Source organism: Coturnix japonica, chromosome 7, assembly GCF_054131305.1.
Source record: "Coturnix japonica strain WE chromosome 7, WE-NBRP24, whole genome shotgun sequence".
NCBI classification, from domain to species: domain Eukaryota; kingdom Metazoa; phylum Chordata; class Aves; order Galliformes; family Phasianidae; genus Coturnix; species Coturnix japonica.
In genome coordinates, this window is record NC_140669.1 from 14,754,285 (window position 1) to 14,780,388 (window position 26,104).

The window sequence follows — 26,104 nt, forward strand, 5'->3', positions numbered from 1 at the left end:
CAGTCCCTTAGAACTTCAGAAAACAATAGAAAAGCTTTTTCTTACTTTCATGTACACTGAACCCTGGCTCATAAAAGCATTAATGCATAGAAAGGAGTATCACTTACATAAAGTAGAATTTCATTTCTTTGAAGGGCTGGCATCTACTGGTGAAGAATGGAGAAGCTTGACTAACTTCCACTGGGATGGCAATGAAACCGTGGAGGAGAGGCTACTGTAAAAAGAAAGAGATCGACTCTGGTTACCCTGATCATCCTTATTTCTAAACACTTCCTCTAACAAGTTTTAAAGATAGCAGAGATATCATATAGATAGTACAATACAAGCTAGCTTGCAGCTTTATGTTCACTCTTTTCCCATTTGCTATCTCCTTCAGCTTTTTAGTTTGTTTACACTGACCTCTCTGAAATAAATTTATTTTCCTAGGGGCTCTTGGAAAGAAGTATACTTCCTAGAAAAGCATAAGTGTTGCTGTATGTTCCATCCCTTCTAGTACAGATGCATGATTTTTAGAGCAAATAGCCTGAATCACTCTTCAAAATGAGCCATTAACTGCAAAAAAAAAAAAACCCAAACAATTTTATCTTATGTTCTTTCTTGTGGGCAAGCTGTAGTTGTCATCTCAGTTGATAAATGACATACTGAGAAATCTGCCCTCCTACAGAATACATCCTGAACATCAGAATTCTCTCCTGAATCTCTGGAGTTCATCACTCCAATCCACACCCCTTTTGTCAAGAGACCTGTGCATTCAATCAAACACCTGAACACCTAATTTAATCTCCTTGGACATTATCTTTATGGAGAGTAACAGTGTTTAAGTCTTCCCTTTCATTAAGGAACTCAAGTTTATGATTCAGAGTCAAGACTGACACTTTTAATGACATACCTGCAAAACTCCAAGGATAGGCGCCAACAACAAATCTGATGAATTTACTCATTAAGGCTTCTCAAATTTTATTTAAAACCAATAAGTTATAGATCAATTACTAAGCTGTTTTCAAGGTAATACTGTGTTTTTCTGATCCTTCACACCACTAAAAAATGAAGCAGGCACACGGCTGAGGGTTGTCATAGGAGCAGTTGCTGTTGCTGTGTTTGAGGAAATGATCACACAGAGTTCTTGGCAGAAGTAACATTGCTGGTGGTTCTCTTTTCTTTGCATAAGAAGTTGCTGAACTCGCTGAATATGAGCAGATATAACTGTGACATAGATGACCTTGCCTGTTCACAGGATAAATTGTACCAAACCACAGACTCCATAAAATTATCCTTATTCGAGAATAAGGGCTTTATTTAGTGCTTTCATCTTCATGTTCTCCATGTGTTTTTGAAGCCTTTCTCTGAGTCCGTCATCTTGGGGTTGAAAACGTCCATCAGGATGTTTGTGTGGGTCTCTACAGAAGTTTAAAAGATTATTTGTATTTATAATAGCCAGGGAAGCTACTCAGCAATGTGGGTAAAAACAAAGGAAGAGACACACATAATTTTCGCTCTCTTTTTTGTATTTAATATTGACCACAGGCTGTTTACCATTACTTACACAGAAGGGCAAAGGGAGTCAAACTATGAAAAAAGAATTCACTCTTAATTTTTCTAACTGGCCAACTAAAGCATCTGATAAATAAACACATGCTAAGTTGAGTTTCTATGTTTGTTTGTTTTTTCCTATGAAGAAGCATATTGCAATAGCCAAAGCAAGAAAATTCACAAGAAAAAACTGATTTGCCTTATGGATAAAGCATGGAAACTGCTGTGGTGGAGCAGTAAGGTATCCTCCAGTGAAACACCACCCCATCAGTAACAATGAAGAACCCTCCAGTGACAAAGGAAAGGACTTGGACTTCACTGCTAACACTTTGGTGCACGTCCTATTAGATGTAACATATACTGAAGAACCTCAACTAGAGCAAGACTGCTCAAATGATTCAGACAGACAAAATGGAATGAAATGAATACCTGAAATATAGACAGCTAGAGGTGTTTAATATGGAAAAGTATTTTCAGTTTTGAAGAAAACATTAAAAGAATTAACCTTATGATTATATTTATTATTATACTTACCCAGAAAAAGTACCATCCAGCACTGTAAGACTGTGGAGAAAAAGGGTGATTCTTTTGTTACATAGGCAAAAATCAACCCCCCACATTCTGGCAAACTGAGTACATCAGCCTGACAGCACTGGAGGCAGCTGGCAGAATTCGTCCCTGTGAGAAGTTAGTTTCATGATAAAACTGAAGTTAGAGAGACATATAAGGCTAGTGTGTCATTTTAATATCTACTTTAATAAGTCCAAATCAGAGATCATATTTACAGTGCAAAGTGTAATATAAGAGTCTTCCTGTTTGCTCAAATTGCCAGATCTGCATCCCACTCAGTGATGGAGCCTCTACAGCATCTCAATATGATTTTCTCCATAGTTCTGAAGGAGACATCTGTGGAGAGTGTTTATGCAGAATGGCTTCATGAGAAAGGACATGAAGAGGTTCCACTAGTTAAATTGTAAAAGAATGAATGTGATTAAAGACAAAGACGGTCTATCCTAGGGCCGATCACGGGCTAAGCAGCTATGGAGAAATCAGTATGTGAAAAGACAGGGTATGTAGCTAAAGATGAAATATGTATCTAGAAGCAAGGACGGCCTAAGGGAAAAGCAAGATGTGTAGCAAGGTGTAGACAAAGCTGCAAAGAAAAAGTATCTATAAGACTAACCACAAAGGTCAGATGAAGTAATGTCTAATTCACCAATCCTGAGCTTAACTTTTGCAATATGCATGAACTTATTACTGATTGTATAAATAAGATGCTGTAACACCTAATAAACGAGGCTTGTTGACCATGATAGCATGAGACTTGTCTCCCGCGGTTACTTCCAACAAATGGTGACCCCGACGTGATAAGGAAAAAAGGGTGCCACGGGTGAAGAACTGCGTTGGGTTCGGGTCCGGATTTCACAGCCCGACGGACGACGAAAGAGCTAAAATTGGAGCTCCGCGTCTCGAGTGACCACACAGGTGGGCTCGACCGACACGTGCTGCCGAAGCCTGGAGGGCTGCAACGGTACCGACGTGAGTAAAAATGGACAGGCAAGCAGCATATAATTTATTTTCCGCTTGTCTTAAGCGGAAACAGTTTAAGGGGATAGACTTGGAAAAGGAACTCCCTAAGTTATTAGTGTATGGGTATGCTAAAGGGTTATTTCAGAATCCGCATTTAGTGCATGATCTTGCTGAATGGTGTAAATTTGGAGATGCAATTTTTCAGGGAATATTAGATGGGGAGAAAACAGCTAAAAAATGCGGGAAGTGGTGGCGTGTGGTTTATAATGATTTGTTGCAATATCAGGCAGAAAAGGAAGCGGTAGAGAAAGCTAGTGCTGTGCAGGGGAGGAATAAGAATTATAATGAATGGTCAGATTGCCCGGGGCCCCCTGCAGTGTCCACCGTAAAGTTGCCGCCGGCCGCCGAGCCTGAGTTGCCAGTGGCTGTGGAGCCGAGTGCCCCGTCTCCGTCTCCCTGCACGTCTGTATCAGACGAGCCGCCTGCATCGACCATGGCGCTACAGCCGGCCCCCTCGACCCCCCTTTGCAATGAGCCGCTCCCTGGGGCACACAGTGCCCTGGCGGAGGCCGTCGCGCGGGAGCGGGGGGGGGCTTGGGCTGCGCTGGCGCGGGCTTGTTTAGAGGCAGGAGACGGTGAGGCGTTGGAAGCGGTGCGACAGGTGGTGCTGCCGGGGCGGTATTCGCCTGATCCTGCAGGTGGGACACAGGCTGCTATCAGTGCTTTAGATTGGAAGTTGTTGTCACAATTGCGGTCTACGGTCAGTCAGTTTGGAGTAAAAAGTGAGCCAGTGAGACAGATACTGGATTATATCTGGAGTACTCAGGTTTTGTTGCCATCTGATTGTCGGGCTATAGCTAGGTTGATTTTTTCGCAGCACCAACAACTGCTATTTAATGCTTATTGGGAAGAGATGTGCCAACAGAGAGTTGCGATAGTTAGGCAGCCCGGAGATCCCTTGTATAATGTCACTGTTGAAGAACTTTTAGGGGTGTGTCCTTTCATCCGGACGGAGGCCCAGGCTTTATTAGGACCAGTTAAATGTAGGGAGTCAATGTATCTGGCCAGGCAGGCTGTGGATAAGATCAAGGCACCAGGTGGGTTGTCGTCTTATATGGGAATCCGGCAGGGAAGAAATGAGGATTTTGGAGCGTTTCTAGATAAGGTAGCTGGAGCCATAGAGAAGGCTGGAGTACCAGAGTACATGAGGGAAATAATGCTAAAACATTGTGCACTTCAGAATTGTAATGCTACAGCTCGTGGCATTCTAAGTACTTTGAGGAGTAACTGGACAATAGAGGAGGCGTTAGACAGACTATCGAGCGTGCCCACGGGGGCTCAGGCTTTCATAGTTGAGGCTATTAAAGAGCTAGGGGCAGGATTAAAGGCACAGGCTGAGGCTTCTCAGAATCAAGTGTTAGCAGCCCTTGCACCCCTCCAAGCTGCAGTCGCTACAAGCCCACGCTCGCAGAACAGCTCCCGCATGAAATGTTTCCGTTGTGAAAAAACTGGCCACATCCGTCACGAGTGCCAAGCCACTGGGATTTGGTGCAGCAAGTGCCAATCCAACACCCACAACGCTGCTGTATGCTATAGGAAGTCGGGAAACGTGAGAAGCAGCGCACGAAAGAACAGCGGCCGCGCTCCGATACAAGCTGCCGTTCCCAGCCAGCGGCCGCCTGCCCCCCCGCACACGTCGCTCGTCGCGTTGTCAGTCTCTACAGCACCCCCGCCCTCTGCTTCGCCCACGTCGTTCTCTGCGCCTCTCCATGCCGCCCCTCCCTCGTCGTGCGCGGCTGTGTCTCTGCAGCCCGTGTGTAACGTGGTTAAAGACACGGATGGACTGAAACCAGGGGATTGTTATGACCCAGGTCCAGTAGATCCAGAAAGAGAATCGGACGCATTTCCTCCTGATGATACTTTGAAGGGAGCAGGAATGACAATTTTCCCTACAGCGTACTGTGATGTCTTAGAGCAATGCAGAGAAGAAACAATATTAAGGGGTGATGCTGACACGTTGCAAACCTTTCCTAATCAGGTCCCCCATTTGGAATCCCTGCCTTATGAGGCAGTGAAGGAGCTAAGGGAGTCAGTGAGAACATACAGAGTTCAGTCAGCCTTTACATACAATCTTTTGGTTACAAACAGTGACACTTACGCTATGACCCCTCACGATTGGAAAACTGTGTTAAGAATGATCCTCTCTCCTATGCAATACACCGTGTTTATGACTGAATATCAGCTACATAATTTGACTGATACCTCTTTGCCTCAGACTCGGACAAATCCATGTGGCACAGCACCTCTTCAACTGTGTCAGACAAATGTCACTCACATTCCTGAATTTGGCCGTCTAAAATATGCACATGTAACAATAGATACTCATTCTTCTTACATATTTGCCACAGCACATACAGGTGAACTCAGTCATGACACCCGTAAACACTGGTTATCTGCTTATGCTGCTATGGGAATCCTACATACTACAAAAACAGATAATGGGCCTGCATATACCTCTAGGGCCACTCAAACTTTCCTCCAAGAAGGGTGTGTTAAACATACTACAGCCATTGCTCATTCTCCCACTGAACAAGCTATCACTGATCACATTTATCAAACATTGAAATCCATTCTTATTATTAAACAAAAAAGGGGGAATATGGGAGACACACTACAAGAAATATTATGCAAGGTTTTGCTTGTGCTTGTGATGAAGCTTTTGAATCATGTTCATAGAGATACAGCTTATGTGGATCGTCATTTTGAGGCTTCCCCAGTGCTAAAGGAACAGCCTATGGTTAATGTTTGGAATATGGCCACAGGACTTTGGGACTGTCCTCTACTACTGACAACTTGGGGTTGTGAATATGCTCATATTTCCACAGGGACTGGCCCTGTGTGGGTTCCAGCATGATATGTTCGGACTCATCTGAAGGCAGAAAATAGCATCCAGCCTTTATAGTAATTGTGATTGTGTGTTTCTTACTTAGTGGTATTGCTTTGTAACTTGCTGTGTTATAGATAATATTACTAATAGTTTGACATAGTGTGTGATTTTCTGTTTTACCAATGCAGTCTCAAGATTTAGAGTTTAAGGCATTAGCTAGGATGTTGTGTGCTTCTTCTATTTTAGTAATAGATCAGATGTGTATTAAACAGGATTTGATGTAATCAATGCTAGAATCTACAGGAATAGGTCTTTTAATGTTTTAGTACTGTTTGGTTATGATATTATTAGCCTATTAATTAGCTTTTCTTAATTTGCAAAGACAAAACCTGGAAAGGAATTCTAGACAAAGAGATGACCCTGTATCATATAACGGATACCTATTTTACATCCAATTAATTGGGATCTGAAAATATAACCATGCATCATTTTAGACAAAAGTGCACGCTAATAGAACTAAATTTGATAGTTTATTCTGTTTTCCAAGCAGGTGTTCCACTTGGGCTCTATATCACGCACTGGCCATGCGGATATGGTGTACAACTGGAAGAAATCCTTCAGACTCTGAATGCAGGAGAGAATCTGTGATGGGTGAGAGAGGAAATGTGCACCTTGAAGCAGGGGACGCCCTGCTGGCACTATCTGTCACATCCACCACCAACATGGTTTGCTGTTTCTCAAGGGTCAATAAGTATTAATGCCCCTAGTGATACTCTAGTACATTTGTCCTCTAAAATTGGTTCTATTTGACATGCTACTTCATAAAATTGCACAATCATTAATCAATTATTAGCCCGGATAACTCAGTTGGTAGAGCATGGTTATGAGCATCTTAAAAGCATTTATTGCACAAATTTTAGTGGTCATTAAAATCAATATATCAGAGTATATGAAAATTGAAGACTTTTCCTGATCAGTTACAGATTAACACAATGGGACCCTCACGGATTTATTTTTAGGTTGAAGAAACTTAGGTTGCAGTACAAACATGTTTGTTCTTTTTAGTAGGTTTAACAGTAATGTTGTTATGTTGTATTTGACTTGTCTCTTTTTTCACTTTTAGAGTATTGTCAATCGAGGTCTTGATTGAGTTATAATAGTTATGTCATTAATATAAGTAGTGTTGTTATTCTATAGGCAGTATCTTGGAATTGTTGTAATACAAGAAGAATTCTACGGAGCAGCAGCCATGGATCGAGATGAGAAGTTCACAGAGCAGCAGCTATGGAGCAGGATAAAACTACATGAGACCTGATTGAACAATTGAACTGAATTGCTTGTTAAATATGATTAATCGGTCGTTGAACTGAGCCTTTTCATTTTAAAAGAAAACGGGGGAAATGTGGAGAGTGTTTATGCAGAATGGCTTCATGAGAAAGGACATGAAGAGGTTCCACTAGTTAAATTGTAAAAGAATGAATGTGATTAAAGACAAAGACGGTCTATCCTAGGGCCGATCACGGGCTAAGCAGCTATGGAGAAATCAGTATGTGAAAAGACAGGGTATGTAGCTAAAGATGAAATATGTATCTAGAAGCAAGGACGGCCTAAGGGAAAAGCAAGATGTGTAGCAAGGTGTAGACAAAGCTGCAAAGAAAAAGTATCTATAAGACTAACCACAAAGGTCAGATGAAGTAATGTCTAATTCACCAATCCTGAGCTTAACTTTTGCAATATGCATGAACTTATTACTGATTGTATAAATAAGATGCTGTAACACCTAATAAACGAGGCTTGTTGACCATGATAGCATGAGACTTGTCTCCCGCGGTTACTTCCAACAGACATCTTCAGAGTCCTTCCCATCCCTCTTCTCTAATTCCAAATTCTACTTACCTTTCTTCTTCTGCTGACTTTATTTTGCCTTCTTCTGAGGGCATCTGCTCAATTTGCGGAAATTCAGCACTCAGCATCTCTGGAGTAAGATGCACTTCAAATTCAGTTTCATCCATCCCACTAAAACCATTAATATGAAGAACAATCAGTACTTAAAAGCATTGTTTTTATAGACAGCAAAAACAAAAATATGCCTTATTCCAGACAGATTTTGTGCTTTTGCCTTTAATAATCTCTCAGAAAATGTTAAGGCACATCCACACTAGCAATTAAGGCAATAGATCACATTGAATATAAAAGAGGAGAAACTTACAGGTCAATTATATTCTCTCTGTCTCTCTTGGGCAAGCTATACAGTACTGGTGGTACATCTCTTGGAAGCATATCTAAACTGTACGGATCCCTGTGATGGAAATGGTATTTAAGATGAGCAGAGAGTAACTGCAGACAACAGCTATACTGACAGAAGTAGCTGAAGTTATAAAGTGGATAATGAATTTTATAATAATCCTGGAAGAAAAAAGTAGTACACCAGAAATGAATGCAGTGTGAGCCCAGGAGATGCTGGCTACCACCGGGTGCAGGTGCCCACACATTAAAAGGTTTTACTATTCATCATTCTGCAGGACAAACATTGTTTGTTCTTCCCAGAGTCTTCTGGCACTGAATCAAAATGCATTCAGTGCTGATGTTACTAGATGTCCAGATTGAATCCAGGTCTAGGCATTAATCTTATATGACCCTCCAAAGAGAGCGAGTAGGGGTTATTATCATCCATTTCGGATTGCTGAGCAGCAAGCAAGTCAACCCATAGGCCCACTTTTACCTGTAGGACAGGTCACCAGTCACATAGTTTCAAGCATCAGAAATGCAGATGAGAGGCCCTGTCTAGTCAATGTTTTTCTTACCTAGATGTTATACTTGTTGATATGGGAGTGTTAGGAAAGGTCGAATACACCACTGGTGAGAATTGTCTCCAGTCCATTACTCCACAAATCACTTCCTGAAATTATAAGTGCTATAGCAATCAGACTTCTAACACATAATGCAGTGGGGAGAAAAGCTCGCAGGACAGAGCATCTAACTTCTTGGTTGAGAAACAAATCAGAAAGTGCAGAGAAATATTCAGAGATAATTAAACTCTAATAACAAATTATTCTGATCCATTCACTGACTATTTAGGTGAACACAGTTTTTACTCATACAATAAAATATAAAGTCCATACCGTATGATGCAGAAACTTTTTTTGTGTAACTGGAATACTGGATCCTTTGGGACATTCCTTGGTAAAGGTATATTTTGGATGAGGACAAAGATGATATTCAATATTTGTTTCACAGTAAGATAGAGGAAGTAGAAGTGGAAATAAACCTGGAGTAGGGTTCTAAAAACAGAAGAAATTATTACTATATACATATATAAAATATATATATAATTATATATATGATCACAACAAAGAATTAAACTGATGAAAATTCAGGTCTTACATTAATATAGTCTTCCTAAACTCACTTATTTTCATCATGATTTTTTGGTTCAGTGCAATCCTTTGATCTCTTGTCTCTTCCCTGCACCACAGACTCATAATCTGCCTGTTTATTCATATTCTGCTGTCCAAAATCCAACAATTTATTTACTCCCAGATCTAACGCTGGTTCTCTGAACAGTTCAGAATCCAAAGGAGGAAACTGGCCTTGCTGTAGTGGAAGTATGTGAGCATTTTATCAACTATTTCACTGCACTAGCATCTGCTTCTGCATTCAGTTCAGTGCTGGGTAGCATGGGGTCAGGCCTGGCTCTTACACCAATACAACAAAGGGATGAGGGATGCACAGTGGATCTCATCAGTAAGTCCACTGGAGTCCTGGCAGGGGGAAACATGTTATGCCAAGACCACCAGACTTGCACACTTGGCTTTGGGCCATTTCAGTTAAATAACACTGAAAGACTGAGACACCCAATTCAGGCACAGTGCCATGCTGGCATAGAGACACTGCTTGTACCCATGCACAGCATTTCACTGAGCCAATACAGCTGTCTCTGACTTCTCATCATCTCCTAGGGACCCTCCAGGCTGTGCTGCACTGTGTGGAAAATACCTCCTGCAGTTGGTGCCAAGTAAGTAACAGAAAATCCTCCCACACACCTGGCTATAAGTTCTTGCATCTCTGTGCATGCTAATTGGAAATGTGGCTTTGGTATGCTATGAAAACTACTGGAAACTAAGTCAGCAGGATCCAATGTGAGCAAACCGCCTACCTTTGTTTTTCTCAGTCTACTCAAGGACCAGGCAGAAACACAGTATCCAGACTGTTTCTGTCCCACTAACTTGGGCAAGAGCAAGAGGTTATAAAAGGACTGAGATGCTGAGATCATGGTTTCTTTTCTGATGTACAGATAAGGAAAAAAATGGAGAAGGTGGCCCCAAGGTGTAATGGGGAATCCTGGGATAAGTGAGCATTTGTGGAGTGTAGGACCAATTCATTGCCCTCATAGGCAATTCTGTATTACCGCCCTCCCTCCTAAACTTATCCAAATCCCACCTCAAAATGAAATGGAATCACTTTTTGTGGGATGAGTGCTGTGGTTCCCACCTACCAGGGTTTGCACCACGAGGGATTACGCACACTGGCATGTAGCTTTAAATACGTACCAACTTGTGTAAGAGAACTGACTACTAATTAACACCCTTTCACCTTCTTTCCTATTTTGTAGAAGCCAACTTCTACTTACAAAAATGCGAAGAGGGTTGCTCTCTGTAGGGTAGACTAAAGTTTGGGGAGGAACCAATTTTAAAAGGCTGATATCTCTTCCTGCTTCTTCTTCAGATGATGGCTTGTGATAGTCCTTAGAAGCAACCACCTGAATCAACTCATCCTTGAAAAACACAGACATTAAAGGCTTTCAGAGCATATGGAGTCTTTTGTTGCAAAATGTTGGAACAAAGTTTATCAAGCAATTGTAGAAACAAGTGGAAATGACTTAAGCAATGAAAGTTTGTATTAGAGATGATTCGTTACCTGGGCTCCCTGTCTCAGAATTTGGGAAAGCTTTTGGGTTTTGTAACTTGCAGCTGTACGGAGTGCACGAAATGGCTCAAACTTTATAATGCTGATGTGTTGAGGAACCTAAGCACAAGCGAGAGAAACATGCTGCAGGAGATGACAATAATCATTTTCAATAAACTCAGATGGAACTTCCCAGCTTTATCACAGACACATTGCATATATGTGGGAAAAGACATTCAGATTGCCACTCTACCAGCAGAACATGACCAACATTTTGAGAAGCCATACTTTACCAGGGCAAGCTGAATGAGTGCATAAAGAAACAATTCTTTTCTATGAAAGACTGTGGGATTAGTATTTTTGTGATCAAATATACTGAACTTAATGGGGTGGAGAAAAGCTCTATTAAGTAATATAATCTCTATCCAGCAACTAAGCATAAAGAACTGTACCCCAAATGAACAGATAATTTCGATCACTTCCTAAAAGGAAGGACACTTTTATAATGGATGGTATTTTTGATCTGTGAAATCAAAGGAAAGTCTATGCATCATAGAAGGTTTGCAGTATCCTCATTCATAGATGCATCTTGTTGCTTGAGATACAATAATTTCAGCTGAAGTCATTCATCTATGCCTGGAGAGAGCTGTGCTGACTGCAAGATTGTTACTCATGGAAATGTATAAGATTTGTTCTTTAAAAAAGGGCACGCTAATAGCACAGCCTTTTTAAGGCAACATTTCTACTGGGCTGCACAGTGAAGCCGCTGAATCAGGTAGAAAACACATCTAACTGGACTGGTGCAAGAGGGAAACAGGGAGCTGTACTGACTCACCTTCAAGCTGTAAAAGGGAAGAAAGCGTTTCTTTTTCACACGTGCAGGTTTGACAGGAACTGGGCTAAGGGCATCAGGTTCCTGGAAGAACACAGTATTTTAAGCACCTTAAATTGGTGGACATTTTGTTTTGCACTGACAGTAATTCATCAGTGTGGCTATCTGAAAACATACTAAATAATTATGCAAACACTTTAATACTTCTCCTGCCCTTCCTAGAACACTTCAATTACTTTTTAAATTTAATTTCCTGGGCAAAATCATAGATTTCAACTAATTTTGGCCATTAATGTGTTAAATAGAATTTTAGAATGAAATAGAAAGCGCGCAAATATTTTAACTGCTTTTAGCAGTACTTTCAATAAATCTGAAGTCCCGAACTAACCTGTTGGAACTCCACAAAACTAATTATGTTGTAAAGGATTAAAAAAAAGCTGTAGTAGGCCTGGGGCCAACGCCATCAACAAGATTTTGAGTAGTGGCCACCATTTTGGTTACCATACCTACCAAATCATGGCATAATTTGAGGGAATCACGTAAGGGGAATTGAGAAGGTAACATTCGATCTTCAGATATGCTGGAAGAAATGACTTTGGATTCTCCACTTTTCTCTGTTCGGCTGAAGCTCTCATTTTCTGTCAAGGATGGAAGGCAAATATTAAGATTCTGTAATAGAATTCAATACACTGCTTCAGAAATAGAATCAAGACACAAAACATATTTCAGATCTTCCTAACACAAAGCATGTTTATTCGTTTTAATACAAAAAGCAAGGTAATCTTCCCTAAAGTCCATCTATGAGATAGTGTGCACAAAATCTTCAACTAATAAACAGATCTTATTTCCTCCTTTCAAGAAGGACATTACAGCTCAACCATTCAAGGAAGGTGCTCTATTTTCACTTAAGGCACAAACAAGTCAGAACACCTCTATTACGTTATCTGCCATTAAACCTTCTGCTCCAAGCACCCCTTCAACTCCTGCACATGGGGAATTAAAGAGAGCCTGTTCACAGAGGTGGAAGGGCTGACATGGAAAGGTGTTCCAACAGCTGTTACACAGTGCATGAATGAGGGGACATGAAGTAATTAACAAATATTCTTTTCAGCCTCCACTATTACCAACTGCTCTATTATTAAGTGGATAAGTTCCAAGACTCTTAAAAACAGATTAAGGTATCTTTAATAACGTGCAATATACATGTATAAAAGTATGTGTTTTTAAAACAGCCATTTCCACTGTGTCACACAGCTGGTTTTTTTTTGGCTTGAAGGCCCCTTTATAGTGACTATTTATGTATATAGACATCAGCATATATTTGATGTACTCGGCCTACCATGGCTTAACACAAATTATCAATAATTCACTATCAATCTACCTATCAACAACTACTTCTGCTCCTTACCAGATGTAGAGCCTTCCTTCAAACCTCTGGCTTCCCTTGTTTGCCCACGGCACAGAAGCAGTAAATGATTTAGACGGGACTGAATCACAACCTGAAGGAATTATTTTAAACTTAAACTTTAACAACCTAAGATTTACAGTCAGCAATATATATACATTACAACTGTACACTACAAAGGTCACCCAGACCATCTGTTTCAGAATTCTTGCTACAGTTTTCTGTTCAGAAGGAATAAAATGGAGAAAAAAAAGCTTTTGAAAGGAACTTAAATCCACAGCAACGTTACATAAAAGAAACAGACTATATAAACTATCTGTGCCATTTATTTCAAAGATCTTCCTCTTAGTGAGAAAGGCTTTCCTTATAAACAGCCCATACCTCTTTTATTAGAATTTATGCCCAGTTTTTCCCGTGTTCCCACCATACACCACAGCAAAGAGGCTGGATCCATCTTCAGCAACCTCCTCAAAGGAGCTGAAAGGTGCCACCCACTCCCATTGCATCCCCTCTTCAGGCTCAGTAAGTCCAGTTACCTCAGTGTCTCCCCACTACCCAGACTCCAGCCACCTTGGTAGCCTTACACTGAACTCCATCCATTTTACTGATATATTTTTTTATACTGGGGTCCCAAAACTGAGCATAGTATTCTGTGTGCATTTTGAAGTCTCTTCTTGTTCAGAAGTATTTTTTACTTGAAATAAATAAATAAAAACCTAAATACTTCTACACTTCCTTAGTATTGATTGATAGCTGTTTTTTCTTAAAACAACAACAACAACAAAAAAAAAACCAAACAAAAAAAACTAAATCATTAACCAACAGCTAAAGACAATATTCACTTCAGATCCTCATTTTCTGGTGAAGCAGAGACAACTAACAGGCCATCAAATCCTTAGCTAGCTATAAAGCCTTCTTATGTGCTAGTTTGCATGCTCTTTTGTGCTGTTTCCAAGGCACTATGCTATCACACTGCATTCTAGTTGTTCACATTACCTTATATGCTGCCTGTTGGAATTTCCTCAACATCCTGCTTCTGTTTGCCCAAGGATCATTATGGAACAAGTCAAATGTGGGATGGACATTTGGATGCTGCATGATATTTAAAAGGAAAAAAAAAAAAAAGAACAATTTTAAAACTAGACAAGGGATGGATTTCTTCCATCCTTGGCCAGAATCCCTACCTTATCTTCTAATACTGAAATTATTTAAGCAAAAATGTTCCATCAAATTACTTCATTCCAAGTCTATGTCACTCTATTAGCATTTAAGCAGGATTCTTCACTGCAGGCCTTAAAGGGAAGTAATCAAATACTGCAGATATGACACGGTGAGTGCAGAGGTAGTGTAGCATGTTCTGCATTCACACATAAAGGACAGCCACATATTAAGAGTGGAATCCAATGTGTGGGCAGACAGACAGTAGGAAGAGCAGACGAGGTCTCTAGTGGGTACACACTTCACCCTGCACAAATGTGCAGTTGGATCAGCTGTAAGAGCTCAGAATGAAGGCCCAGCAAATTCAGCATTTCTCTCCAATATTAGCCTGGAATCCAAACTTACAGGAGGGTGAAAGATAAGGGTAAAACTAGAATGACAATTCACCAGAATAACCTCACAAAATTACCTCTTGCTTTGGACATACTTGAGACAGAGGTGATATCTACATTTAACACATTGAATTGTCTGAATGCTCTCTGAACCTAAGTCAATCTCTTTGTCAATGCATTAATCTCTTTAGATTCAGATTAGGAAGGTGCTCAGAACTGCACACAACCCCACACCACGCTTGCCAAATGATTCCAATGCTTCTTAACAGTAATAAGAGAACAGAAACATATCAGCTACCACAGCTGTGATGTTCTGTAAGAAGCAGACAGCGATGATTCATCCATTGTTCCTTTAATACAAGATAATTTATTAAACAAAGTTCCCAGTTATCCCAGGAAATGAATCTTAGCAATTACCATGAACCACAGAGACAAAAAAAACCCAACAAAACAAACAAACAAAAAAAAACAAAAAAACAAAAAAAACCCACAACCCTAGTTACCAGAAAAGTTCTTGTTAATTCAATCTGCAAGGAAAAGCTCACAAAACTTGTGCTCTGCTTAATCTTAAAGTATAAGAATGCTACTCTTGTGAGAGCTTTCAGGAATGAGCAGTATGAACCTCAGCTTATATCTGTAGATTTCTACTTGTCTCTCACATTAGAAGATCAGAGTGAGAGGATTAGCTGTGCATGCAGCTCACTGCTGGCTTTACTGCAGTAAAATGGGGAATAGGACGCTGATTCCGAAATGATCATACTAGGAGGAAAAGGGATCTGTACATACAGCTGTATTTTTAGCTTAGCCAGTGATAAAAGCATAGAAACAAACCTGCTCAACAAGCCGGAAAACACGTCTGGAAGAAACCTTTACTTTGTTCCTTTGAAACTCCTTTTCTACGATAGGATCTCCTCTTTGAATCTAATTTGTCATCAGGAAGAACAATCTCATTAGTGCTAAGCATTCAGTGATTTTTTCTCCTCATTTACAATTAACGGACACTCACAATGTAACAAGTACTTCACAGAACATTCCCTTTCAGTGAGTGATTATTACAACCCTGTAGAAGGTTAAACAAGGTAAAATAATGCTCTATTAGAATCAAGAGATAGCCACACACACTACAACTAACAGATAAGCATGCAAACGTTTCTAAACAAGGTGATTATACATCTAATTCAATGATACAACAAGCTCACATTCTAGATTGTGGGTTTCTTTTTTTACCTATTTCCTCCTTTGCCATTATTAAAAATACTGTCTGAATTTATTCATTCTTAATTCGGTGTATAAATTAAGTCTTGACCCTGTCTATAAATAATTTTACTACCATAAACAGTGCCTTGGAACTCAGTGGGAATCAGAAGCCACATGTATGTCTAGAAGGCGAGACAGGAGGGACAAGCCCCACCAGTACCTGAGGGATGTGCTGTATGTAGACAAATATTGTCTGTCACTACCTACTGTTGCTGTCACCTCCACAGAAGATAGACTGCAGTCTGGGGTGACTGGAAGGAATCAAAAGGCCATGAGATTAATGTGTAGCAGATAAACATGCTGAATTATCTTCCTATGGTACTGCACCAGAGTACTGACTGGGTTTAGCCCTTCAGTAGTGAGTCATTCAGGAAGGTACAGCATAAACAGAAGGCTGGCTGTGTCCACAGCACTGACAGGACTGCTGCAATGCTGCACTGTGATGTAGCTAGATGGAAAACTACCAGGTTAAGCAAATATCTAGTTACATTTCCATTAGTAACTTACCCTTCTCTCTGTCCACCTCCAAAACAAAACACTTATCTCAGTAACACTGATACAAAGAAATAAGAACGATATAAACACATGAGGAAATTCAACTAGCAGGGGTTTGTACCAGTTTATTAAGAAAAACTGAAGATGTAGGGAGCACAATACAATTCACTAGTGCAGTGCATACAGTCTGAAAGTATGAGTTTAATTCTGAATTTGCAGAAAAACAGACTAACCTTATATTGCTCTTCTTCCCTCTGCCGGTTTTCAATAACCTCTCTTCTAAATTCTGCAGAGACTGGATCTTCGCCTTTACGAACCTGCCTGCATATCCAGCAGAAGCAAGAGAACTGCTTTACTTAATGTACTGTTGGTTTTACTTAAAGTTTTAAAAAGGCTGACTCTCCTATTCCCATGGTGTTTAAGGGTCTGTACTATTCAGCATAAGAGCAGAACCAACAGCAAATTAAACCCCAGTATGTTTATGCACGGGTATGAATTTTGCTTTCCACCATTTGATGTGCAGTTTCATTCACACCTTTACATATTTTAGCCTTGACTTACTGACAACCATAACAAAATCTCCCTTTACCTTTAAGGGCATAAAGCAGGATGGGATGTGTGAGGTTAGATGAATAAGGTTTTCAGGAAGTTTCTGAATGCAACTGTAATACAATTAAAGGTATTGCTGAGTCCATTTGTGCTGCTCTTAAGCAGGAGGGATGAAAAGAAAAGGAAAACAGTCCAACTGTAAAACAGGTCTATTGGGACGCAAATAGCAGCATTATACCCCAGTGCATATTGCATACATCATTCACGGAGGCCTTAGTCAAGCAAATCTCAGTGTTTTAATTAACACTTACCACTTCAGATTATTTGCTTCCTCTTCCTTAATGTTTTGTTTGACTTTTAGCTCAAACTCAGCTTCCTTCATCTGCCTTGTTTTTATTCCCTCATTGCCTTGGCAAAGGACTGCAAGAATATCAGAAAGTCACAAACTAGATTGAATTTTTAATTGGGAAATAACACCCATGGTGATAAGTGAGCTCCTTGATACACAGGCTACTCCAGCTGAATTGAATTTTTTACAGAAATAACAATCACAACTTCTAAATGCAATTCTAAATGAAAGCTTCTGAACAGATACCTAGAAATACCGATAAGACCGAGCTTATGCTGCTTAACTATGTTACCTTCTTTCATGTTCTTAATCTTCAGTTTGCCTGGTTCTTGATTCAAAACAGTAGCTACAGCATGTGGATTTGACAAGTCTGTGGGGAATTTCAGGTTCTGGTATTCAATTTCCTAAGAAATATAAATTAATAGGAAGACACAGAAACAAGAAAGATTTTCAGCCCAGGAAAAAACTTGCACCCATTATTTCTTCACACCTTTATTTTTTGAATAGCCTTGGACTGTGGTAGGCTGAGTTTGTCTCTTCTCCACACCAGTGATTTTCCAACAGATATTATTTTTTTCTCTGGACGTCTTTGTTGTTTTTCAAATTGTTCTTTTCTAGGCAGCAGAAGAAAAAACATCGCTCTTCTAAGTACTCTGTAAATGACATCTAATCTTACTGCGTGTAATATAAGTGTATCCCTTCTAGACATAAAAGAACAATGGAAACACTTTCCCAAACAAGTGGAATCAAACTTCCCAACCGTGCTAATTTCATAGTTCATAAATAAATAAATAAATCAGGTGGAACTCAAAGGACCTAATTGCTCAAAAAACTGTATCTTGCAAGGCCACAGCAATAAGAATAACATAGATCAGGCATAATAAGCTGAAGATATTCAACACTTCTTTAAGGACATTTAACATTATTTTGCAACAGTTTGAGTTCATACAGAGGAAGTGCATGTTGAGTGAATGATGTAAGTAAGCATGTAGGAGCATTAACACTTGTTAACATTAACTTCTTAATGACATCAGTACATTTTAAGTCAACACAGATACACATGCCTCAAATGATCACAGCAAAATGGCATTAAATCCTATAATATGGTATCTTTCAGAACTGGGCAAAGAGCAGTCAGCCACACATACGTTTGACTCAGATGCGGTATCGATGTTCCTGTGAACACACAAACATAGGGTTTTGAGTGGAACTGTGAAATCAGTAACTGCATTTTCATTTGTGCTATTCCATACTCAAGGGGGGAATATTTCACAGTTACTTCCTTTTTCCCATTTCCTGGAATGATTCCTGTGATTAGAGAAGAACAACAGTAAGAGTTCGTCTAACACAAGCCCCCTTAAGTATGCTCACATGAATTCTGCACTAGTAAAACAATAGTAGTGTTTAAGTTGATGGCAGTAGGCCTGAAAGATATTTCAGGTCTCAAAGTGTATTTCCAGTACTACCAGTTAGCTTAAAACCACTGCCCCTTGTTTTCCCTTAAAATACTCCAAATTTTTTATAACATACAGTCAGGAGGAATCTTATCCTGAAGGAAGGACCCAAACCAAAGCAGCAGTTCACCTTTGTGAACCACACATCTGATAGAGAACAAATACTACTTCTGAAGAGGGGTGACACAACCAAAAACATCAGAAAACTTAAAATATTCAGAGATCACATCAAAGTTTCCATAACTACAGGCAAGATTCTATTCTCCTAAGGTCCTCTCTACATTGTGTGTGTGTGCGTGGGGGGGGGGGGGAGGGGGGGTTGGAAACAACAGAAACTTTATAATATCAGGTTATTTGATAACTACATAAATTAAAATGTTAACAACTTAGCAGTCAGCATTGACAGGAACAGTGATGTTTAACACTTTGACAGCTTATCATAAGTAATTTCAAATAACTTTAAATAAGTGCAAGCTACCAGATATTGGCTGGACGGTGAATGCTCTGTGAGGCTGAATAAATTCAATGTGGAATGCAAAGTCTATTGGGCAGCTGCACTGTAACGGGATAACATACTCCTTACTGAAAAGAGAATAACAAAGAAATAACAGTTAAACTACAGTTGACATACATCTCGTGATACTTACTAGGTATTCTGCATATTGATTTACTTCCTCAGACCCACACAGAAACTCATTACATAAAAATTAATACAATTTACTTTCCAGAAGTTATCTTTGTGTATCCTAACATTCTTGTACACTGCAATATCTAATTAGTGCAAACAGTCCAAACTGGAGCCACATTAAGTACAGAACCAGAAATTGGTCTCATCCCATAGCCCTGTTTATGGAAGAGGATGAAAAAAATACCAGACTCTGTGCAGTCTCCAAGAAGGTTGAATGCTCCAGTACAGCAGAACAACTGGACCACCCCAGAAATAATCACATTAAGGCTTCATTTTCATAAAGGCCTTTTATGCTTCACAGTGTTTGTGTGAGGGGTATTACCACATATCTTATCAAGCTGCCTTGCTTTCATATGTATCTGTTTTTAAGTATCAAACAGAAACACAAAAACATTGTTGTAATGCCATCCATCAACCTAGGAACTAAGTCCAATTTACCCAGGCTTATTCTTGTTTTTTGTAAACTGACTGAAATCCTACCCTACTGATTAGCAAAGAACGCATGTTATACACAGTGTTCTTTTGTAAAGTGCATTTTGAAATGGCTAGGGAAATAAACAATAATAGCAAGGTCTTTTTTCTCTGCCTTAATATAACCTGTTTGTGAAGATGTAACGGTAGATTGGGAAAGCAATTTGTCTTAGGTGTAGCACAGCTTCTACAGTAACCAAAGTGCCTTAAAAACATGGCAGTCATTCTGTTTGTTGCCTAATGGATGTTCTGTGATTAAAGAGAAATCTGGGTGGTAGAATGTAGGACTTATCCTACACTTCTGGATGTAAAAGAGACTGTTTCTGTTGGTATCAGTGGACCGCAGGTCACAGTCCTAGGGATTCTTGTAGCAATCAGAAAGATCAACACAGTGGAGTGGTAACACAGTAACAAAGGGACTAGCAGAATGGAAAAGCATTATAAAGAAAAAGTACTCACCTATATCTGAAGATCAAGACTCCCCAAGGGAGGCATCTCCAAAGCCTTTCTACAGTGGCAGTCAGCCCTTAAATGAGGTCTAAGAGAGGTGGAGCCAAGCTCCAGCCCTTCCAGTAACACATGTGAATTGCTTTCACCTGTGCTCCCTGGGCTGATCAGGTCCTTTCCCCAGGTGCTCAATCAGTGGCTCAGGCTGACTCTACAGTTACCATACAATTCTTTACAGTAACAGGTATCTCACATAGTACAAAGCTCTACATTAGTACAAATCAACATAATTTTAAACACGGCACAACTAGACACTAATCAACAGATTCTCCTTTCTCCTTTTCCCCTTTCCAGCTTCTGTTAACAATTACCACTAATTTGTTCATGAGAGCAGTCAGTGTCATGTCTACCAAAGAGGCAGAGTAAGATGAAGTCTATCAAAAGATCATGCTAAGTATTTTCAAATAGAAGAAGCAAATCTAATGTCTGACTGATCTTTGGACTGAAGGTAGCTATTTGCTATCACTGAATTACAATTAGAATTACTAGCTCACACTTTAATTTCCAGAACTATTCTTCTTGATAAGGAAGATCTGTCCTTTTTAGGATTTACTAGTGCTAAAAAGACATAGTACTTGGAAGTGTACAGATTGTAGACAATAGTTATATTGCTTCACCATATGATGAATGAAGTGAATCAGCACCAGTGTAGACTAGCTAAACCTTGTTTCAACTATGTGCATGTTTAGTTTGTACAGCATCCACTTTCCCGTGAATGTGTGCCTGAAATGGTTCATATACGGAATTGTCTTGCAGTCCAGATAGTAGCTGAATTCCTTAAAGCTTCTAAGACCTTAAGGTGTACAAACAAGGGAAAATGAGATTTTTCAGGCTTGGTGCTGTCCAAAAAGTGGACAGACTTCTATCCTTAACTCACCTCTGACCGACTGATACATCAGACATATTTATAAATGATGGAAATTCCAACTCATTGACAGTAGGGTAACCATGCATAGGAACAACTAATGTATCTTCTCCCTGCAAGAAAATAAGGGGGTGAATATTTATTTACTGTAGTGAATAAACATTATGCCAAGTAAAAGTTTCTGTCATAGCTGATAGGTAAGTGAGCACAGAGTACATTCAGTATCATCTCTGTGGCTGCTTAGGATCTTGATATTCTGCTTGCTTTTTTTATCATACTTTCAGTAGCTATCTAAAGCACCTCCAGTCCTTCTCTGCTAAGACACTGTATAAGTATGGCATAAAGCCTGGGCAAAAATAATGCAGAATAATGAGTATTTTGTATCCACAGCTCTGGGATATTCGTGGAGAAAAAAAAAAAAAAAAAAAAAGAAAAGAAAACAGATCCTTAAACCCAAATCCTGACTCACTGGAAATAAAACCCAGGCAGTTCTAGGTGATGAACTCTACCTTTACTGTAATCATCAAGTTCAAATAGTCCCTTCACTCTATTAGAACTTCAGGTATATTTTCTTATAATAAATCCTCACCTGGCAGTGAATTCGGATGCAGTCATAGTAATAACGCCACCCATCAGGACAAAAATCAACAGTAAGCACATATGACAAGCCAGGGACAAGTCGATGCTAGAAAGTGACCCAAAATAAGATAGAAGACATGTAAAAGCTGCAAACAGAAACAGTGCTGCCTGCAAACAGCCACGTGAAGGCTTTCTGACACTTACTGTTTTGTTGTATTTGATCAGAAAATACTTTGTCTGGGGTGGTATAATGTGAGGGTTTATTACATCGCCAGAAATGTTAATCAGCTTCTGTAAAACAAAAAAACACCAAAACAATGTTACAATATAAGAGATCAACTGAGAAAGCCAACTGTATGTTTTATGAAACTATCCACAGGCACATTAATAAAGAAGAAGACAAAGGGAAAGCAGACAGATGAAGAGGAAATGCTCAGACTGTTCACAGGAAAGACCAAAAAAGCTAAGCCCTGACTTTTGTTTCTTAGATCACATTGCTCCTGGAAGAAGGTTAGGATTGCTTTAAACATCCGAGCACCAGAGAAGACAGTTCTCACTCAGCAATGGTCTGCCCAAGTACATGTTGATAACAGTCCTTCCCGAAGTTAAAGCATGAATCTTTTATCCATGACTTGCAAGTCTCATGCCACTCTAACACACAGTCACATGAAAAGAAGTATAATAGAGACCCCAAAGGAGAGTGGTGTGTACAGCATGGTGCTTGTTACCATGGAGCCACTGATTCTAAAAGTGCTGCCTTTTAGAGTGCTCAAAGAGCAAATGGCCTCATGACCACAAGCAGTCTACTCAGCTTCTGTTATCCTTTTATAAGCCCCAAGAGGATTCCTGCCCTGACACTTACCAGTGTCTGCTGGTGATGTTTTCCAACTTCATACCCTCCATAGTGTAATACAGCAGGCTCTGCCTGTATAACATTGCTCTTCTTACGTTCTGAATAAACCTCTACAGAGAAAGACGGTAAAGCATAGGGAATAAGCAACCAGCTAACACACAAACACTGACTGACACATTTAGCAAGTATATTTATGTTGAACTCAATGTATTATATAGAGAAAAAGGAAACAGCTTATTTGTCTTGGTAAGCAGGCATGACTCTTTAAATGGAGGGTTAAGGTGATGTCTACTACCCCAGCAGATTCATGCTCCTTTCACCAGCTTATCTCATGGCATCTGTCTCTTCAATAAGCCACCACAAAACTTTCGGGTCAGCCAAGATAAATATAGCTGTTATTTTTTTCCTGACTCCCTCTTCCATGATTTGGGCTCTGAGGGAGACATAGGATGGGAGCCTGGCCTGTGAGTTCAGAAAAATAATCTAATATCCTCAAAGTAACTCCTAGGATTGCTTCAAGGTTGGGGAACAGTGAGAGCACACAAACTTACTTGATTCCAGCAGGTGATTGGGGACAGGACGTCTCTGTTTAGGTTCTTCCACCAGGCTGTCTAGAAGGATGCTGGGTATTTTCTTGGCGATTTCTGTGGAGGCTGATTCAACCACGTCCATATTGGGACACAGCTGGAATCTGAATGGTACTAAAATTCATCAGCACCTAGGGTCAAATTAAAGCATTACTTCAGAAGAAAGTTTGCAGCTAGAAAGTCCATCCCACTGCAGGAGAGAGCATGGCTAAGCCAGGAAAAAGGCAAGTTGTGAAAGCAATAACACATTCCAAAACCCCACCACTGTGCTTTAAGTCAAACCTGCAGTCAGAAATGACTCTACATTTAACACAACCTATTTTGTGTAAGAGTGCTCCAAATACTTGACAAATGCTTCAGTTATCTACCTCACTATCTATCTACCTCTCTGCACACCATTTCTTAAAACCTACCCACAACATTTTACATGCTGCATCCTGCCCTGAAGACCATGAATCTTCAGAGGTGGGGTTAGCAGTACAAGCGTGGCACTGGAACAGGTCAGAACACCTTGGAGCAAGTTAGCTGAGCTTAAGGAAACTTGGTTCATCCCAGCTTCCCAGAGCATGCCCCAAAAGGTCTGCTGCAGAGATACCATGTATGCTAAGTGCATGGTGTGATTCCAGGAGCCTCACTCCCATGGCAAGCTCTAGAACTTCATCTGTTCTAGGGCTTACAAGGGACACTGGCTGTAGGACATTAGAAGATCCTTCTAGTGAGCCCACTATCCAAACCAACTTGTGCAGAGATGTTCTTCTAATCTGTCCTGAGTGTCTGGGTTATTAACTCGCTGATTCATCTTTAGTTTTTAAATATTAATATGAGGGATAAGGAAATTGGCATTTGAAACTTTTGTTTAGATAGCATCAGTTGGGTTATTTGTTTAGTGATGATAACTAAAAAAGCAGAAGGCCAAGATTATTATAAATCTTGTTTTAAATAAGCACAGTTATCAGGACATAAACTTATGTAATGAAAAAAGCAAACATTGTACAACAAGAACACCAGACATTACCCATCCACAAGAAATTATCTTCCCAAATATAGTACACAGTCATTGGTTTCCCTATGAGCAACTGCAGGGAGAGAAGGAGAATCAGAGAATCACAAGGTTTAGAAAAGACTTCTAAGATAAACAAGTCCAAACACTGATCCATCCCCACCATGCCTGCTAACCATGTCCCTCAGCATCATATCTCCACAGTTCCTAAACACCATCAGGGGTGGTGACTCCACCAACTCCCTGAGAAGATACTTCTGAGTTCAACAGCAGCCATTCTGGATTTTTCACCTCTTCAGGTGCTTCATTTCATGTTTGCTCTTCACGAATAGGAAGCTGAGTGCCCAGCTCAGGATGATGCCAAGTTAGTATCAATGCACACCTGAACTCACTCAGTGTTATACCTAACAGACACTTCTCCTGCCAGGCTCATGTCATGGGGCAACTTTCTTCTCTGAAAGAGTGGTGCTGCAGTGGCACAGCACTGGAGTCACCATCCCTGGAGGTGTCTAAGAACCATGGACATGTGGCACTGAGGGATGTGGTCAGCGGGCATGATGGGCTGGGTGGTCCTAAGGGCCATTTCCAACCTTAATGAGTCTATGAACTTATTCAGGAACAGAGGTTCAACGGCTTATTAGCTGCTTGGACAACTATGCTGGTTATATTACCTACACTACAGCAGTACTTCAAGATCCAATGCTGCCAAAGTTGAACTGTTAGTACCAAAAATCAAAACCTCAGAGCAATATTATCCTTGTTTTGCTTTGTCACTCTGCAGGCTTGAATGGCCCTAAACGGCCCCAGTATGTAATTAACACAGGTCAATACAGGTGTGAGGGAAGGAGGGCAGAGGCAAAGCAACACCCCACACACCTGGGTTGGCACTCCTGAGGGCTGACGAGATCCCACACTGCATTCTGCAGGCTCAAGCCTGGCACTTGTCTGTTCTTCTAGCCTGCTTTAGGTTTTCCAGCCAAAAGTTTGATTGTTTTCCAAGCTCATAACATCGCTTTGGTTTACAACCTCATGTAATATTAACCAACAAATAAGACAGAGGCTTAACAACACACGCTACCGCTCCCCCTGCCTCAGTATTATTCCCCACTCCGCGACCCTGAGCGCACACTGCCCTCATGCAATGGAAAACCTGCGGGACGAGCCGTGCACGAGTGCACCCACCGCGACCCATCACTCACCTCCACGCCGGTTACCGGGCAACGGGTATCCACACAGGCTGCATCACTTCCGCCAGGCAGGGGGGCACCCGCCTCCATCGGGGACAGCGGGGGAGGAGGGAGGAAAAGCGTCTTTGCACCCTTTGGAACCAAAAATGGGACCTCCCGGTGCAGGGCTCCATCACGTCGGGCTTGTTTGGGTCTTGCAGGAAAAAGGCTGTGGGAATATAGCGGAGCAAACAGTGTGCTGACATAGCTCTCTTCCCACGGAAACGCGGCTCTGTTTGCACGGTCTTAATGGAGTGTAAACCTGAATCCACATCCGCCTCCACGTCGGAGGGGACTGAGTACAATACACGGCTGGCAAACGCTCTGTAAGGGTACCGGAGAGGCAGCACATAAATGCAAAAGGTGGCAGAAAAGAGGGTTGTTGGCTAACAGAGCCGTGGGCTTCCTTGGGATGGTTGAGATAAATAAGGATTGGGAACTGAGATTTTAACAGGTGATTCTCACCTCGGTTTCTTTATCTCCGTTATGGATATCAGATGCAAAGGTTTGCACAGGTGAGAGTTTCCCAGCTCTTATCTTGCATCCATCTCCTGTCCAGCCCTCAGCCTGCACAGAAGTATAATA

General features: G+C 40.6%; 1 protein-coding gene across 7 annotated transcripts; it reads right to left on the reverse strand.

Moving 5' to 3' along the window:
- Positions 1–940: 940 nt before the first annotated feature.
- CFAP221 (cilia and flagella associated protein 221) lies at positions 941–25,692 on the reverse strand. Of its 7 annotated transcripts, XM_015868799.3 has the most exons (26): positions 25,493–25,548; positions 24,309–24,369; positions 23,258–23,424; positions 22,716–22,816; positions 22,058–22,144; positions 21,864–21,959; positions 21,287–21,387; positions 19,222–19,325; positions 18,438–18,597; positions 17,780–17,903; positions 17,582–17,693; positions 17,252–17,360; positions 16,625–16,712; positions 15,471–15,560; positions 14,086–14,181; positions 13,093–13,183; positions 12,195–12,322; positions 11,688–11,768; positions 10,865–10,972; positions 10,578–10,721; positions 9,070–9,228; positions 8,752–8,846; positions 8,157–8,246; positions 7,844–7,963; positions 2,065–2,094; positions 941–1,397 (listed from the first exon to the last, which is right to left on the reverse strand). In XM_015868799.3, exons 3-26 carry the CDS (start codon positions 23,376–23,378, stop codon positions 1,274–1,276), a joined length of 2,559 nt encoding a protein of 852 aa, XP_015724285.2. In that variant the 5' UTR covers positions 23,379–23,424; positions 24,309–24,369; positions 25,493–25,548; the 3' UTR covers positions 941–1,273. The 7 variants fall into 7 exon arrangements, 6 of the variants coding, with proteins under 6 accessions (XP_015724285.2, XP_015724283.2, XP_085409439.1 ...); XM_015868797.3 differs by lacking the exon at positions 24,309–24,369 and having other exon boundaries at positions 25,493–25,692; XM_085553313.1 differs by lacking the exon at positions 24,309–24,369 and having other exon boundaries at positions 18,438–18,465; positions 25,493–25,600.
- Between the last annotated feature and the right edge of the window lie 412 nt (positions 25,693–26,104).

Excerpts from the sequence above, each read along its gene's own strand:
- CFAP221 (XM_015868797.3), bottom strand. The coding sequence starts at position 23,378 with ATGGACGTGGTTGAATCAGCCTCCACAGAAATCGCCAAGAAAATACCC. Across the intron at positions 21,960-22,057 it reads TGATCAAATACAACAAAACA|CATCGACTTGTCCCTGGCTT; the intron begins GTAAGTGTCAGA and ends GTCACTTTCTAG. Across the intron at positions 15,561-16,624 it reads GGGAAGAAGAGCAATATAAG|ATTCAAAGAGGAGATCCTAT; the intron begins GTTAGTCTGTTT and ends ATGACAAATTAG.